Here is a 17,276-nt window from a genome sequence, read left to right as displayed (position 1 = left end):
GTAAAACTCTGGAAGCCTGGGCTTCTATCGGACGGACGCGAGCCGCTGCTGAGGCCCCAGAAACAGCTCCAGAAACGCGGAAGGCGGGGCTTCCGCCTATTCCGACCACACCCCCTCGCGTCCAAATATTTCCGCCCGTGGATCCGCCCCCTCCGGCACGAATTGCAATTCTAACTGGTGAGCTCTCTAATCCGTCTGAACACACCAGCGCCTATTGGGTCAACTGCTGAAACCGGGTTGCGCACTTCCTGGCTTTGGCAACGCGGAGGGGACGTCGGCTTGCCGCCATTGCCCTGCAGGGAAGCGGCTGTCTGTGTGAGGGGCTGTAGGGGTACGTGGCGGGCTCTAAGGGCCGGGCTGCGGGAGGCGCGGTTGGGGTCGGGCTGAACGGCCGGAGGGATCGGGCCGGGCTGGACGCACTCTGAGCGAGGCGGGACTGCAGGCCGTGGGTTTGGACGTGTTCCTGCTGCCCCTCTTGCGGGCCCGGGCCCCGTCGTTAATTTTTTTCTTCCGCTGCTCCCCAGATTCTCCAGGTATGGCCGGAGTATTTCCTTACCGAGGGCCGGGTAACCCGGTGCCTGGCCCTCTAGCCCCGCTGCCAGACTACATGTCGGAGGAGAAGCTTCAGGAGAAAGGTGAAGAAAGCGTGCGGGAGCGGCGCCTGGGGGCGGGTGTGCGCGTGCGCGCAGCGGGTTTAGCCCCTTTCCCCGTTTTGGCAAGTGTCAAAACATTAGGTGTTAGTGCAATTATTGGCCCCCATTTATTTTTTACATCTAATCAAGTCTCTAAAACATCTACTTAAAAAAAGTAAAAGCGTCTATTATTTGCAGGCCCTGATCCAGACAATGAGGATACAATAGCGATACAGACAAAACCCCTTCCCTTGCAGGGTTTAAATTGCAATGAGGGAGATGGACAGTAAAAAAAAAACTTTAATTATGTTATGACAGAAATGGTAGGCAATGATAAATGTGATGAAGAAAAAAAAATAAAGCAGAGCGAGTAGACAAGAGAATTGTCAGGGAGTGCTTCTGCCCGGTGCCTGCCCTCTGTCATACGTCCTGACAGGAGATTACTCTAGGGCAAGAGACGGGGGTGGTTAGGGTAAGGGTGTGCCGTTCTTTAAACTGAGGTGTCCTTGTAGCCCGGAAATGGCAGCAGTTGCAGGCCAAGCGCTATGCGGAAAAGCGGAAGTTTGGATTTGTGGATGCTCAAAAGGAAGACATGCCTCCAGAACATGTCAGGAAGATCATTCGAGACCATGGAGACATGACCAACAGGAAGTTTCGCCATGACAAAAGGGTGTACTTGGGGTAAGGAACATGCTGGAAGTATTTCATTTGGGGTTTGGCGCCTTTTGCTTCTCCCTGTCTCTTACATTTCAGTCCTGAATAGCTGCTCTATCATTTGGGGACTTTAATGTTCTGTGACAGCTCATCTGAGTGGTTATCAAAGAAGGGAGAAAATAACTGGAATTTCGTCATAATTTCCAGATCTTCCAGTTTTGCTTTTTTTTTTTTTGGTAAATTAATCTTTATTGGAGTGTAGTTGATTTACAACGTTGTGTTAGTTCCTCCTGTACAGCAAAGTGAATCAGTTATATGTATATAATATATCCACTGCTTTTTAGATTCTTTTCCCTGATAGGTCATCACAGAGTATTAAGTAGAGTTCCCTGTGCTGTATAGTAGGTTCTTTTTTTTTTTTTTTTTTTAATATTTTTTAATTTATTTTGGTTGCGCCAGATCTTAGTTGTGGCACGCGGGATCTTTAGTTGCAGCATGTGGACTTCTTCTTAGTTGCGGCATGCCTGTGGGATCTATTTCCCTGACCAGGGATCAAACCTGAACCCCTGTGTTGGGAGCACGGTGTCTTACACACTGGACTAACAGGGGAGTCCCAACAGTAGGTTCTTATTAGTAATCTGTTTTATATATAGTAGTGTGTGTATGTCAATCCCAGTCTCCCAATTTATCCCTCCCCCACTTCCTCTTTGGTAAGCATAAGTTTGTTTTCTACATCTGTGACTCTGTTTCTGTTTTGTAAATAAGTTCATTTGTACCACTATTTTTTAAGATTCTACATATAAGTGATATCGTATGATATTTGTCTGACTTTCTTCACTCAGTATGACAATCTCTAGGTCCATCCATGTTGCTGCAAATGGCGTTATTTCATTCTTTTTTATGGCTGAGTAATATTCCATTGTATAGATACATCACATTTTCTTTATCCATTCATCTGCCGATGGACATTTAGGTTGTTTCCATGTCCTGGCTATTGTAAATAGTGCAACGGTGAGGATCAGGGTGCGTGTATCTTTTCGAATTATGTTTTTCTCTGGATATATGCCCAGGAGTGGGATTGCTGGATTATATGGTAGCTCTATTTTTAGTTTTTTAAGGAACCTCCATACTGTTTTCCATAGTGGTTGTACCAATTTACATTACCACCAACAGTGTAGGAGAGTTCTCAGTTGTGTTCTTTATTGCCCTGATTTTTTTTCCTGATCTGGGACTGGAGGTTTTTTTTTTTAAATTAATTAATTTATTTTTGGCTGTGTTGGGTCTTCGTTTCTGTGCGAGGGCTTTCTCTAGTTGTGGCAAGTGGGGGCCACTCTTCATTGCCGTGTGCGGGCCTCTCACTGTCGCGGCCTCTCTTGCTGCGGAGCACAGGCTCCAGACGCGCAGGCTCAGTAGTTGTGGCTCACGGGCCCAGTTGCTGCGCGGCATGTGGGATCTTCCCGGGCCAGGGCTCGAACCTGTGTCTGCTGCATTGGCAGGCAGACTCTCAACCACTGCGCCACCAGGGAAACCCTGGAGCTTTTAATTTGTCCTGTTGATACTTTGATAAGATGTCTCTATCTTTGAGTGGGTTAAAGCCCAGAGCAGGACACCTGTACATTCCTGTTCCTGTAATTCCTAAGTGACCAGAATCTTCAGGTTCGGGGGTAGTTAACTCCTGAGGTCTTTGTACTCTCGTTTTTCTGTGTCCCCAAGGTGGATGAGTACAGCTACAAATACCTTAGCAGATCCCTTTTCCATTTTTACACAAAAACGTTAGCCACTTGGGCTTCCCTGGTGGCGCAGTGGTTAAGAATCCGCCTGCCAGTTCAGGGGACAAGGGTTCGATCCGTCATCCGGGAAGATCCCACATGCCACAGAGCAGCTAAACCCATGCACCACAACTACTGAGCCTGTGCTCTAGAGCCCGCGAGCCGCAACTACTGAAGCCTGCGTGCCTAGAACCTGTGCTCTGCAACAAGAGAAGCCACCGCAATGAGAAGCCCGCCCACCTCAACAAAGAGTAGCCCCCGCTTGCTGCAACTAGAGAAAGCCCCCGCGCGGCAGCGAAGACCCATCACAGCCAAGAATAAAATAATTAAATAAATTTATTTTAAAAAAATGTTAGCCACTTAATGAACTGGTCTAAGGCAGCTGTGGAAGTTTTATTTCAAAAATATTTTTGAGATCTGTGCTGTGTGCCAGGGATATAGCAGTGAACAGGAAGTAATGGTCGTTCTGGAGCTTATAGCCTAGTGACATAATAGACAATGGTTAAAGTAAAGTGTGGTAAATATTTTATTATTTTTTATGGAAAGCTACGGAGAAAATAGACTGTGAGGTAGCCTAAAAGCTGTCTGTTAAGGGAACAGCTGTTGATTTAGAGGGACTGACACCCAGTATTGTGGGACAGTGATGTTTAAGAAGCAAAGTGGCACAGCTGGAGGTGGGGAGGCAGAGTTCCTAGTCACGGAGGGCCTGTGTACTAACTTTGGGGGTTTGGACTGTAAGACCGGTTTTCTGTGGAATGTGATACTGTGCTACCTTGTGGCTTCTCTGCATGGTACAGGTAGCAGAACACCTTGTCACTTCGAATCCTCTGTCTTCCTGTTGTTGCAGTGCCCTAAAGTACATGCCCCATGCAGTCCTCAAACTCCTGGAGAACATGCCTATGCCTTGGGAGCAGATTCGGGATGTGCCTGTGCTGTACCACATCACTGGAGCCATTTCCTTTGTCAATGAGATTCCCTGGGTTATTGAACCTGTCTACATCTCCCAGTGGGGGTGAGAAGGGCTGGAACATGGTTTGTGGTGGTGGTGGTTGTGGAGGCAGTGGGTATAAACCGTTATGTGACATTGTCGACTTCCAGGTCAATGTGGATTATGATGCGTCGAGAAAAAAGAGACAGGAGGCATTTCAAGAGGATGCGTTTCCCCCCTTTTGATGATGAGGAGCCGCCTTTGGACTATGCTGACAACATCCTAGATGTTGAACCACTGGAGGCAATTCAGCTAGAGCTGGACCCTGAGGAAGATGCCCCGGTGTTGGACTGGTTCTATGACCACCAGCCATTGAGGGACAGCCGGAAGTGAGTGATGGTTGGAGTTACCACTCCTGTGAGGGTTTTGGAACTTCAGAAGGGGTCCTGGGAGAGCAACGGGTAGTATGGCTTGGCTAGCTAGCGTACCTAGCTGACGTGGGCCTCTTTTTTTCCCTAGGTATGTGAATGGTTCCACTTACCAGCGCTGGCAGTTCACACTGCCTATGATGTCCACTCTCTACCGCCTGGCCAATCAGCTCCTGACAGACTTGGTAGATGACAATTACTTCTATCTGTTTGATCTGAAGGCCTTTTTTACCTCCAAGGCACTCAATATGGCCATTCCTGGAGGCCCCAAATTTGAGCCTCTTGTCAGAGACATCAACCTACAGTAAGTTGGAGAGAGTAGAGATTTTAGGCACCTTGGGTTAAATAAAATCTAATCTTTTTTTAAAAAAAATTATTTATTCATTCATTCGTTCATTCATTCATTGATTGGCTGCGTTGGGTCTTTGTTGCTGCACCGGGTTTTCTCTAGTTGAGATGAGCGGGGGCTACTTTTTGTTGCAGTGCACTGGCTTCTCACTGCAGTGGCTTCTCTTGTTGCGGAGCATGGGCTCTAGGCTCATGGGCTTCAGTAGTTGCAGCCCGCAGGCTCAGTAGTTGTGGCTCGTGGGCTCTAGAGCACGGGCCCAGTCGTTGTGGTGCACGGGCTTAGTTGCTCCACGGCACGTGGGATTTTCCCGGACCAGGGCTCGAACCCGTGCCCCCTGCATTGGCAGGCGGATTCTTAACCACTGCAGCACCAGGGAAGCCCCATAAAATCTCATCTTGATCCTTGAGATCCCATTGTAGTTTCTAAACTGCCCAACTAGTCTGCTCATCTTTGATTTTGTACCCTAGGGATGAAGACTGGAATGAATTCAATGATATTAACAAGATCATTATCCGGCAGCCCATCCGCACTGAGTACAAGATTGCTTTTCCTTACTTGTACAACAACCTTCCACACCATGTCCACCTCACCTGGTGAGAGAGCTAGAACCCAGCTGGGGGAAAGGAGAGGTGGGCGTTTAGGTTGGGCCAGGGCAGGAGAACCTTGGCTGACTCTTCTTTCATTTTAGGTACCACACTCCTAATGTTGTGTTCATCAAAACTGAGGATCCTGATTTGCCAGCTTTCTACTTTGATCCTTTGATCAACCCAATTTCCCATAGGCACTCTGTCAAGGTGAGAGGAAGGGACGTTTGACATCAGCTCTTCAAGAGAGACTCCCTGTCCGAGAAGCGTTACTAGATAAAAATTCAGCTAGAGGGAGACATGTCTTCCATCCTTAAGTGTTCCCCTCTAGCTGTAAGCTAACGTGAGAGTTTGGCACTTGGCTCAGACCAAGTTATTGGTATAATCTTGTTTCTATGATTATCCATTTGGGTTTTATCATTTCTCCTCTGGGACTCTATGTGGTCTTATTCTGGTCTGTTTCCAACGTGTTTTTTTTTTTTTTTTTTTTTAAATCCTTTATTGAGCTGTAATTCACTACCACACAATTCACCCGTTTAAAGTGGATAATTCGGTGGTTTTTCGTTTATTCACAGACTTGTGCAACCATCACCACGGTTAATTTTAGAACATTTTCATTTCCTCAGAGAGAAACCCTGCACCCATTAGTAGTCACTGTATTTCCCTTGAATCTTCCTTGCCTAGGTAACTGCTAATCTGCTTTCTGTCACTGTAGATTTGCCTATTTTGGACACTTCATATAAATGGAATCATACAGTATGTGGTCTTTTGTGGCTGGGTCTTAACACTTAGCGTAATGTCTTTGATGTTGATCCACGTTCCATTACGTTCTTAACATGAACAGATCTCCTTCCCCAAGCCCAGTTTTTGGAGCTTGGACAGAAGGTGATGGCAGTGTTCACCTCTTCCTGGTATTGGGGGATCCCCTAGGAGACCTTCTGCTGGTGAGCCAGTTGGGGTGTGAGGAGTGCTGCTTGCTTTCCTGGTTGGCCCTGCCTTGTTCTCTGCTCCCTTGGTCCCCTTTGCCCTGGCCCTTCAGGGATTCTCTTGTCAGGCAGCTCAGTTTCCATGGCAGATGTAGCCACTGTACTTGGCCCCAGAGAGTTTCCCTCTGATCCCAAGTGTCTGCCCAGATCAGCGGGAGCTAAATAAACCCTCGGGGGTTCTTCTTTCAGAGTCAGGAACCATTGCCAGATGACGACGAGGAGTTTGAGCTTCCAGAGTTTGTGGAGCCCTTCTTGAAAGACACACCCCTCTATACAGACAATACAGCCAATGGCATTGCCCTGCTTTGGGCCCCACGGCCCTTCAACCTACGCTCTGGTCGCACCCGCCGGGCCCTAGACATTCCCCTTGTCAAGAACTGGTAAGACTTCTACCTGGGGGGATAGTAGTGGATGTACAGGAGGAAAGACTCCAGCTAGGTGGGCGTACATCCTTTAGCAGAGCGCTGGAAGGAGAGATGGGCCAGGCTCTGGTGGGCTTGTTTTTTCAGGTATCGGGAGCATTGTCCTGCTGGGCAGCCTGTGAAAGTGAGGGTCTCCTACCAGAAGCTGCTTAAGTACTATGTGCTGAATGCCCTGAAGCACCGGCCCCCTAAAGCGCAGAAGAAGAGGTGAGGTGCCCTAGGGCCCCTGCTCAGACTTTTTCCATTCCAGAGATGATCAGGAGTCTAGCTCTCATTCCTTATTCCCACCCCAGGTATCTGTTCCGTTCCTTCAAAGCCACCAAATTCTTTCAGTCTACAAAGCTGGACTGGGTGGAGGTGGGGCTGCAGGTTTGCCGCCAGGGCTACAACATGCTCAACCTTCTCATTCACCGTAAAAATCTCAACTATCTGCACCTGGACTACAACTTCAACCTCAAGCCTGTCAAGACGCTCACCACCAAGGTACCTGCGTTGGACCTTAGGGGTCTCCTGGGCTGAGGGATAGACTGGCTTTGCTCTGGCCTCTAAGGAGGGCATACATCCAGTCCAGACTATTGCTGGCAAATGTTGTTTCTGTCCTTGGCCTCTTTTCCAGGAACGAAAGAAATCTCGTTTTGGGAATGCTTTCCATCTGTGTCGAGAGGTTCTGCGCTTAACTAAGCTGGTGGTGGACAGTCATGTGCAGTATCGGTTGGGCAATGTGGATGCCTTCCAGGTGAGGCTAGGAATGCTCAGTCCTGGCTCCAGGTGGAGAAGCTGGGTGAAGCCTGGGCTGATCGTGGATCTGGCTCTAGCTTAAAGCCTGATGGGGCAATTGTGTTGCAGCTGGCAGATGGGTTGCAGTATATCTTTGCCCACGTGGGGCAGCTGACGGGCATGTACCGGTACAAATATAAGCTGATGCGGCAGATTCGCATGTGCAAGGACCTGAAGCATCTCATCTATTACCGCTTCAACACGGTAGGACCCTGCCCTCGTATATTCATGTTCTCAGATCCGTATTAATTTTTACATTGAGTCAGGACTCTTTCCAGGCACCTGTTTGGAGAGAGGCTCTGACTGTTTCATTACTGCCCTCGTCTCGTGAATCTCAACACTTCCCCTCAAAGCGCACTTTTGGGTCTAAATAGAGAATCTCAGTGACTGGTTTCTTCATTTACTCCATTTTAGATATGGAGGTCTCAGAGTTTTCCCATTTTTTCTCTTAACTGCCATACGTGTGCTCTTTGCCTCACCTCTGCCCAATTTTCTGTTGTTGTCTGAATGCATTGTTAACTTGTATTCCTGATTTCTGCTTGGACTCCTAGGGCCCTGTAGGGAAGGGCCCTGGCTGTGGTTTCTGGGCTGCTGGCTGGCGAGTCTGGCTGTTTTTCATGCGTGGCATCACCCCTTTGCTGGAGCGATGGCTGGGTAACCTCCTGGCCCGGCAGTTTGAAGGTAAGTGGTTTTCTCCGTGTCCAGCTTCTCCCATTATCACTTCAAGGGTAGATCACGTGTGTTCCTGTACTGTCCCTTGTCCTTGTTCGAGATTGAGAATCCCTTCCTGTTGGATTGCCTCTAAGACCCAGTCTCCAATGAGTCTGACCTCGTATTCTGGGTCTTGGGCTTCGCTTTGGGGCCTTGAGGCTATCGAGCATTTACAGGATGGAAATTCCTCAGAAGTGTAGTTCTGAATATCTGACGTATCTTATCTTGCATGTGCTGGGCTTTGTTTATACTTACTGATTTCATTATAACCATGGTAAGCGACGGCATGCAGGTAGAGACGCTTATTAGGAGCAACAAATCTTGCTTTTACTCACTTTCACTTCTAGGCCGACACTCAAAGGGGGTGGCAAAGACCGTAACAAAGCAGCGAGTGGAGTCACATTTTGACCTTGAGCTTCGGGCAGCTGTGATGCATGACATTCTGGACATGATGCCTGAGGGGATCAAACAGAACAAGGCCCGGACAATCCTGCAACACCTCAGTGAAGCCTGGCGCTGCTGGAAGGCCAATATTCCCTGGAAGGTGGGCATCTCCCCAGCTCCGAGGAGGCATAGACATCATCTTCCTGTGCTCAGGATTACCACTTCTGGAATGTCGTAGGGGGGCACGTGGCTCCCATCACTTTTTCATTGTGCCTTTTGCACTTTTAGGTCCCTGGTTTGCCAACACCTATAGAGAATATGATCCTTCGATACGTGAAGGCCAAGGCTGACTGGTGGACCAACACTGCGCACTACAACCGAGAACGGATCCGCCGTGGGGCCACTGTAGACAAGACTGTTTGCAAAAAGAACCTGGGACGCCTCACTCGGCTCTACCTGAAGGCAGAACAAGAGCGGCAGCACAACTACCTAAAGGTTGGGCAGAGTAGGCTGGGCTTGGTGTGTGGGGCTGGGCAGGAGGGTGGACTGTGAAGTTGGGACCATACCTTGCCCTGGTGGGATTGGGCTATGGTGGGAAGCTAATTCTCATGTCCACTTTGCAGGACGGGCCTTACATTACAGCAGAAGAAGCGGTGGCAGTGTATACCACCACTGTGCATTGGCTGGAAAGCCGTAGGTTCTCACCCATCCCATTCCCCCCACTCTCCTACAAGCATGACACCAAGTTGCTCATCTTGGCCTTGGAGCGGCTCAAGGAAGCTTACAGGTGAGGAGTAGAGTAGACAGGCTCCTGTGGGGAGGTCACGGGGGAAGAATGGCATCATCGTCAGAGTCCAAAGAAAGAAGGCCTTCTGGGGATGGCTTCCTCTTGGTTTTCCCTTTCACCTTTACTCTTGCCTTGTTAGTGTGAAGTCTCGGTTAAACCAGTCGCAGAGGGAGGAGCTAGGTCTGATCGAGCAAGCCTATGACAACCCCCACGAGGCATTGTCCCGCATCAAGCGTCACCTCCTCACACAGAGAGCCTTTAAAGAAGTGAGTCAGATACCCTCCACGTTTTCCTTTGGCTTTGTGATTCATTCATGGCACCCAGGGTGGCAGGTTGCCTCAGATGATTGGGGGGTTGGTGTGAGCCAGCTTCCTTGTCCCACAGGTGGGCATTGAGTTCATGGATCTCTATAGCCACCTGGTGCCAGTGTATGATGTGGAGCCACTGGAGAAGATAACTGATGCCTACCTGGACCAGTACCTGTGGTATGAAGCTGACAAGCGCCGCCTTTTCCCACCCTGGATCAAGCCTGCTGACACAGAACCACCTCCTCTGCTTGTTTACAAGTGGTGCCAAGGTAAAGCTTTTCTGGGATTGCCCTTGAGGAAGGGAGATGAATTAAGTTCCGTGTGAAATTTCTCATCCAGTCGGCATAATTCGTTTACTGTCTTGGTGCATGGTACCCAGGAAACGGTGTTGAGGTTATGCTGAGCACAGCTGACTCTCCTAGCAGTACAGATGAATGAATAGAGGGGTTGTGTGATTGGGTTATGAATGTGATAGCTCCTGTAGGCACTAGTTCTGAAACGGAATTTCCAACCTGCTGGAGACGTGTGTTCCCTACTCCTCAGGCATCAATAACCTGCAGGACGTGTGGGAGACAAGTGAGGGCGAGTGCAACGTCATGCTGGAGTCCCGGTTTGAGAAGATGTATGAGAAGATAGATTTGACCCTGCTTAATCGGCTGCTGCGCCTCATCGTGGACCACAACATAGCCGACTACATGACAGCCAAGAACAACGTCGTCATCAACTACAAGGTGTGTCTTGGGGGCAGGGTGGCAAGGAATTGGGGGAGGGGTGGTTGTCTGGCCCACTGAGTTGGGGTTTGCCGTGGGGAGGGCAAAAGAGGATGGGCCCCGAGAAGCCTGGGACTCGGCCATGATCAAGAGTTGTCTTTCCTTCTAGGACATGAACCATACGAATTCATATGGGATCATTAGAGGCCTGCAGTTTGCCTCATTCATCGTACAGTACTATGGCTTGGTTATGGATTTGCTTGTGTTGGGATTGCACCGGGCCAGTGAGATGGCTGGTCCCCCTCAGATGCCAAACGATTTTCTCAGTTTCCAAGACATAGCCACTGAGGCTGCCCACCCCATCCGTCTTTTCTGCAGATACATCGATCGCATCCATATTTTTTTCAGGTGAGGCCTTGCCTGGATTGTTATCCTTGCAGGGTGTTGAGGTACATGCCCAGCTTCTGGAAGCAGCTCTTGTAGCTTAGTTGACTTGCTGCTGGGTTGGGGCTCTAAAATGGGATGAAGTCCTGTGAGTAGGGTGCAGGTTGGGGGTGGCCCCCGTCTGCGGAGCTGTAGGCCTCGTGAGGTCGCAGTGTGCTTGGCCCTCAGCGTCGCACCTTGTCTGGTGTAGGTTCACAGCAGATGAGGCTCGGGACCTGATCCAGCGTTACCTGACAGAGCACCCTGACCCCAACAATGAAAACATCGTTGGCTATAATAACAAGAAATGCTGGCCCCGAGACGCCCGCATGCGCCTCATGAAGCATGATGTCAACTTGTGAGTCTAAATTGGGGCAGTGGGAGCTGGAATCAACCTGAGGGACCCAGAGGACAATTAGAGGGAATTTATAAGGTGGTGTCCTGGGTGGGAGGGTGTACTCTGTTGGGATATCATCAGTCTGGCCTTTGAAGGGAAGTTCCTTCTAGGAGACTGACGTGACCCTATGTTCTCTGTGGGCAGGGGTCGGGCAGTGTTCTGGGACATCAAGAACCGTCTGCCACGCTCAGTGACTACAGTTCAGTGGGAGAACAGCTTCGTGTCCGTGTACAGTAAGGACAACCCCAACCTGCTGTTCAACATGTGTGGTTTTGAGTGCCGCATCCTGCCTAAATGCCGCACCAGCTATGAGGAGTTCACCCACAAGGATGGGGTCTGGAACCTACAGAATGAGGTACAGCCTGGAGCGGGACCAGGGGGTAGTAGGAGTAGCATTACCATGCCTGTACGTCCTGCGTAGGTGGGGTGAGGCATACTGCACACCTTTTCAGTGTCAGTTGGTTGAGCTCTGTTGGGAGGGTAGGGCTCAGTGGTGGTTCTTGTTCCTGTGGCAGTTCCAGAGATAGTTAACCTTGACCTTATGGTTTAGGTTACTAAGGAGCGAACAGCTCAGTGTTTCCTGCGTGTGGATGATGAGTCAATGCAGCGCTTCCACAACCGTGTGCGTCAAATTCTGATGGCCTCTGGCTCCACCACCTTCACCAAGGTACATACAGCAGTAGTGTCCTTTGTCTGTCTCACATCCCTTTCAGCTCTTCCCTCCTTTGCTCTCCTTTTTTCCCAACTGTGTCCAGTGTACTAGTCTCCATGCTTTACGGTACAGCAGCTTAGAGTGTCACATCACCTCACAGTTGTTTCCTGAGAATTCCCTGTAGGAAATCTATAGCCTACTTCTGTGTAGTTGTGATGATTCTAAGTTAAGGTCAGGGTAGAAATTGGATTTTTAAATTTGAACAGAAAGCCCCATTTTTGCATTGTCCCCAGACTTGTTTTCCAGGTCATACAGTTCATCTTTTGACCCGTAACGTAATGTGCATGTTAAGAAGCAAGTATAATGAGCTGTATCTCAGTGTTTATGTCCCCTTCGCTTGTTTCCAAAGGCCCAGACGAAGGCAGCTGGAATTGAAAAAGAGTAATCTGAGGATTTGTTAACTGTGTGTGCTTAAGTTTCTGCAAGGTTTAAAAAGTCGCCTTGCTCTTTTCTGCTGCCTTCCCGTTCCACTAATGGTGCACATGAATGTCCTGGCTGATACTCTCAAGGGCATCAGTAATGCCAAAAAGAGAGGGAAGTGCTAGGTTGTTATTAGGTTGTGTTCCAGAGTCACTGTCCAGTTTCTAACTGTAATAATGAGGCAGGGTTACACTGGTGAATTTGAAATCATTGATGATCACAGAGCGGGCAAAACTGTGAATTTCACAGGCAAGTTAAACAAGTGAAGTGATCAGCCCCAGATTTGCTGTGCAACTCAAAGATCTAGAAAAATAGCAGAATATTCTGCTCTTGCTCCATCAGTTTGGTTTCATTGTACTGACAACTCAGCTGGCATTGTGGACCACAAAGAAGCAAGACATAAAAACACACAGGGAGTATTCATTTTCTAGGAACGTTATATATACATAGAAATAAAATGCCTCCGTGGATTAAAAAAAAATCGCGTCATCCTGGTTTCTCTTAGAATAACTCTTAGTTGTAACATTTTCTCTCCTTCTGGCCTTCATATCCCTTTAAATATGCAGCATATAAAGAAGGTTTCCAATTTTTTAGTAATAGTTCTGTTAAGGATACTATATTTTGCGGTACGCGGGCCTGTCACTGCTGTGGCTTCTCCCGTTGCGGAGCACAGGCTCCGGACGTGCAGGCTCAGCAGCCATGGCTCATGGGCCCAGCTGCTCCACGGCATGTGGAATCTTCCCGGACCGGGGCACGAACCCGTGTCCCCTGCATCGGCAGGAGGACTCTCAACCACTGCGCCACCAGGGAAGCCCAAGGACACATTTTTTTTTTATCTTAATATTCCTTACCTGAAGTCTCTCATGGTACTTTTTTTTTTTTTTTTTTTTTTAGTATAGTGCAGGGAAAAAGTGTTTTGTCTTTTTAGGTTGGTTTATATCGTCCAAGAGTCAGATAACAGGAATTGTGTAACTCATTCATTCCATTTGTGTTTGTTGATAGCCACTGTGTTCAAGGCGTTACACACACACTACATGTGACATACAGTCTCTGCCTTCCAAGAGCTCACTACCTAGTTGGAGAGACAGTGCATAGTCAAGAGAACTACAGTACAATGTGTTTATAGAGCTCTTGTGTTACTTGGGAATCTTTGAGAATCCTCAGGTTCATGACTGTAGCCCAGTCTGGGAGAGGAAGAGAGAAAGACTTCCTGAAGGAAATAACATGTGAGAGGCAGGTGAGGGAGAGCATTCTTTCAGCCAGAGGTATGAAGAGGTAGCCAGCGTGGTACATGTGAGGCCATAAAAAGTTTGGGTTTACAACAATAAAACTGTGGAGGAGATGGAGGCTGGATAGGTAAGCAGAGCTAGATCATGGAGGGCATCACCTGCCTTGTTAAGAATCCCATAAGAGTCCCAGGGGACTTCCCTGGCAGTCCAGTGGTTAAGACTCTGGGCTCCCAATTCAGGGGACACAGGTTTGATCCCTGGTTGGGGAACTAAGATCCCGCGTGCCGCATGGCGTGGCCAAAAATAAAATTCCATAAGGGTCTTGAGCATGGGAGTGACTTTTTCAGATTTCCGTTTCGTGTTAGGTGGTTCACTCGTGCAGCTGTGGGGAAGATGGATTCAGAAGAGGAGGAGGAAAGATGAGGTTTGGGGACTACTGCTGAAGTCCAGATAGAGATGATGAGAACCGTGAACGTACGCAGAGGGGAACAGATTGGATAAATAGTAGGTACAGTCAGCAGAGCTTCATTTTGGTGAAATGCCAGAGGGAAAGGAAGTCAAAATAACATTCAGTTTTTGGCATGGGTGGCTAGGTGAATGTTGGTGCCATCAACTGGAAGACTACAGAAAGAAGAGCAGGTTTAGGAGAGAAGATAAATGAACTTAGTTTAGGATATAAAAAGTTTGACGTTCCTGAGAACATGCACATAGAGGTTCCAGCAGACACTTATTTATATCGTATTTCTTCAGTTCCAAAATACATGTATGTGTGTGTGTATTTAGTGATACCTCTTAGATTTGATGAAAAGCATTATGAGTTTGAAGCTCCAGGGAGAGAAACGAGGTGAGAAAGTAAGAGCGACTAGGGGCAACTTAGAGGTTCCTATAGGATGTCCAAGTGGAGATAACTTTGGAATCTGAAGCTTGGGGAAGGTGTCTGGGTTGCAAATATAGATTTAGGAGTCTGTCAATATAAAGGAGATGGTTGAAAACTCAAGAGTGAGCAAGATTATCTGGGGAAATTGTAAGGAGCAAGAAGAGCAGAGGGGTGAGTTTGGAACCATAGGGAACACTGAGCAGCACGGCCAGACTGGGAGAGCGCCGGGCCATGGATGCCAAGCCTGTCAGGAATTGGGATGGGCACTTAACAGTGTCAGTTGCCTAAGTGTGTTTCAGTCAGATAAGGCCCGAAGTATCCATTGGATTTGGCAGTCAGGATGTCATGGATGACCTTAGCAAGAGCTGTTTCAGGAATATGGGGATAAATGCCAGATTGCAGTGGGTGAGGCTTTATGGGAAGTGAGGGAGTGGAGATGGCAAGGACTGTCAGTTTGCCAGAGCAGGAGGAGGAGGAGGGACATTAGACGCCACCTAGAGGGAGATAGAAGTCAAGGCAGGTATTTTAAAATGGGAGTGATGGGAGTATGTGTACAGTAAGGAGCCAGTAGCAGTTCAGAGTGCAGCAGAGAATCCTGGTAGGTGATGGAACGGTGTCTGCTCCGCAGGGATAGAGTAAAGGGAAAACAGAGGGAAGCATCCTCTGAACCTAGTAGAAAGAGGTCTGCATAGTTGTGAATATAGATAAGTTTAGTGGGAAGTTATAACAAACCTTGCATTTTTCAGCTTCACCTGGGCTGGAGTGAGGGGCAGGGGGTGCTGGACTTGAGCACAGTGGTGAGGGTGGGATTCAATTGTTGAAGAAACTGCACTGAGGGCTTTAAGAGAGTGAAGACAACTGTGAGTGAGTGTGGGCTCTTCCCAGAACTTCTCAGCTTCTCAAGCTCTCAGCAACGGGCTGGAGAAGGTGGATAGATTGTAGTGCTGATTTAGGACTAGGGTTTTGCCAGAGGGCTGTTGTGGAGTGGTAAGGGGTTGGATGCAGGGGAATTAAGGGTGCTGGCCCCTATTGGAATCCTGGATATTGGGAGGGAGAGAAGGAAGAGACCAGAAGAGGCCAGTGGCCTCGGGAAAAAATACAGGGATCAAAGGAATATATGTGTGAGAGGTAAGAGCCTGAGTAAAGGAGGACTGTCAGAGGTCAGGTAGGCAGTTAAATATAGTCCTTAGAGTAGTGGGTTCTGGAGTCAGACTAGGTTTAGTCATAGCTCTACCACATTACTCTTGGGGTCTGGGTTAAGTCACTCACCCACTCTGGGCCTTAGTTCTCTCATCCATAAAATGGGGGTACTGATATGCTAGCTAGCTCAGAGAGCTTTTGCGAGAAATGATGCTTATAATAAGCTATATTACTCAACAGATTTTGTAATAAATGTTTGCTGTCATTGATTAGAGGCATCTCAGAGATTATGATCAGATAGTACAGTATTGGAATTTGTTTCCTGAGGTGTGTTAAGGTAAAGCAGTTCTTGTAATAAAATTTCTTGGTCCTCCAAGGTTGATAATAGAAGGGAAATCTCCAGTAGGACTAGAGGTGGCTGGACCTTATGGCACTATTCTTGTCCTTCCCCCCAGACTCACTTGTAGTTATTACTGATGGGGGCACTTTAGGTGCTACCCCCATTCTTGCTTTATGTACATGCAGTGCAGTAGCCCAGGCTTCGAGCCAGGACTCCTTCAGTCCTAGTAGTAGCTATGAAATAAGACTGGAACATTTAAACAAGACTTTGATATGGGCCAGGAATAACAGAAGGAAAATAGAAATGCACCACATTAGATCATATGACTTACAAGGTGCAGCCTACTTAGCTTTAGCTTATGAAGGACCATAAGGCCACCTTCCTGCTGAGTTCCCTGTCTTCCCACAAACAGCATTCTCTCTGTCCTTCACCAGGGAATCCCTTTAAGCATGTGTAGATGACTTAAAGTCTAAAGCCAAGAGGAAAAGAACATCTTTGCCTGGCAGTAGATGTATTTCTCTGTTCTTGTTTTGTTTTGACTTTTATTTTACATTATGTATTTTTTGAAAACTGTTTTTTTAGAGCACTTTTAGATTTATAATAAAATTGAGAGGAAGGCACAGAGATTTCCCATTAACCCCTGCCCCCACATGTGCAGAGCCTCCTCCATTATCAACATGACTCACCAGAGTGGTACCTTTTTTTTTACCAAGGTTGAGCCTACATCGACACATCATAACCACCCAAAGTCCTTAGTTTACCTTAGGGTTCACTCTTCGTGGTATATATTCTGTGGGTTTAGGCAGATGTATAAGAACACATATCCATCATTAAAATATCATAGAGAGTATCTTTGCTGCCCTAAAAGTCCTCTGTTCTCTGCCTGTTCATCTCCCCTGCCCCAGCTATGTGTTTAGTTTTAGATGGAAAACATTTGTTGTCTAATGTACCATGGTTCAAAAGGACACAGTAAAAGTTCCCATTAATTTTTTACCAGTTACGTTTTCACTTATAGTAAAAAGAAATTAAATACTAACAGAACCCAGAAAACACCCAGAATCCCATCATCCTAACATCAGTTTTTTTTTTTTGTTTTTTTTTTCCTAACATCAGTTTTTTTTTTTTTTATTTTTTAAACATCTTTATTGGGGTATAATTGCTTTACAATGGTGTGTTAGTTTCTGCTTTATAACAAAGTGAATCAGCTATACATATACATATGACCCCATATGTCTTCCCTCTTGCGTCTCCCTCCCTCCCACTCTCCCCATCCCACCCTTCCAGGCTGTCACAAAGCACCGAGCTAATA

The 17,276-nt window shown here is 47.6% G+C and overlaps 1 protein-coding gene across 1 annotated transcript in view; it reads left to right on the top strand.

The window, feature by feature from the left end:
* The first annotated feature begins 232 nt into the window (after positions 1-232).
* The window catches only part of PRPF8 (pre-mRNA processing factor 8), a 37,508-nt gene continuing 20,464 nt past the window's right edge, over positions 233-17,276 (top strand). The window contains exons 1-24 of the mRNA XM_024735621.1: positions 233-331; positions 525-635; positions 1,145-1,313; positions 3,903-4,067; positions 4,154-4,372; positions 4,503-4,715; positions 5,228-5,353; positions 5,449-5,554; positions 6,520-6,710; positions 6,840-6,959; positions 7,046-7,235; positions 7,369-7,488; positions 7,599-7,733; positions 8,081-8,210; positions 8,588-8,784; positions 8,913-9,119; positions 9,248-9,411; positions 9,551-9,677; positions 9,796-9,988; positions 10,263-10,450; positions 10,599-10,837; positions 11,064-11,210; positions 11,394-11,604; positions 11,800-11,916. Of these exons, the coding sequence (XP_024591389.1) occupies positions 536-635; positions 1,145-1,313; positions 3,903-4,067; positions 4,154-4,372; positions 4,503-4,715; positions 5,228-5,353; positions 5,449-5,554; positions 6,520-6,710; positions 6,840-6,959; positions 7,046-7,235; positions 7,369-7,488; positions 7,599-7,733; positions 8,081-8,210; positions 8,588-8,784; positions 8,913-9,119; positions 9,248-9,411; positions 9,551-9,677; positions 9,796-9,988; positions 10,263-10,450; positions 10,599-10,837; positions 11,064-11,210; positions 11,394-11,604; positions 11,800-11,916 (3,774 nt within the window). The 5' untranslated portion in view covers positions 233-331; positions 525-535. The remainder of the gene's footprint in view (positions 332-524; positions 636-1,144; positions 1,314-3,902; positions 4,068-4,153; positions 4,373-4,502; positions 4,716-5,227; positions 5,354-5,448; positions 5,555-6,519; positions 6,711-6,839; positions 6,960-7,045; positions 7,236-7,368; positions 7,489-7,598; positions 7,734-8,080; positions 8,211-8,587; positions 8,785-8,912; positions 9,120-9,247; positions 9,412-9,550; positions 9,678-9,795; positions 9,989-10,262; positions 10,451-10,598; positions 10,838-11,063; positions 11,211-11,393; positions 11,605-11,799; positions 11,917-17,276) is intronic.

The sequence above is a fragment of the Neophocaena asiaeorientalis genome, unplaced genomic scaffold, assembly GCF_003031525.2.
Source record: "Neophocaena asiaeorientalis asiaeorientalis breed wild unplaced genomic scaffold, Neophocaena_asiaeorientalis_V1.1 scaffold129, whole genome shotgun sequence".
Lineage (NCBI taxonomy): Eukaryota > Metazoa > Chordata > Mammalia > Artiodactyla > Phocoenidae > Neophocaena > Neophocaena asiaeorientalis.
Note: the sequence above shows the minus strand (reverse complement) of the source record. Positions and strands in the feature narration are given on the sequence as shown.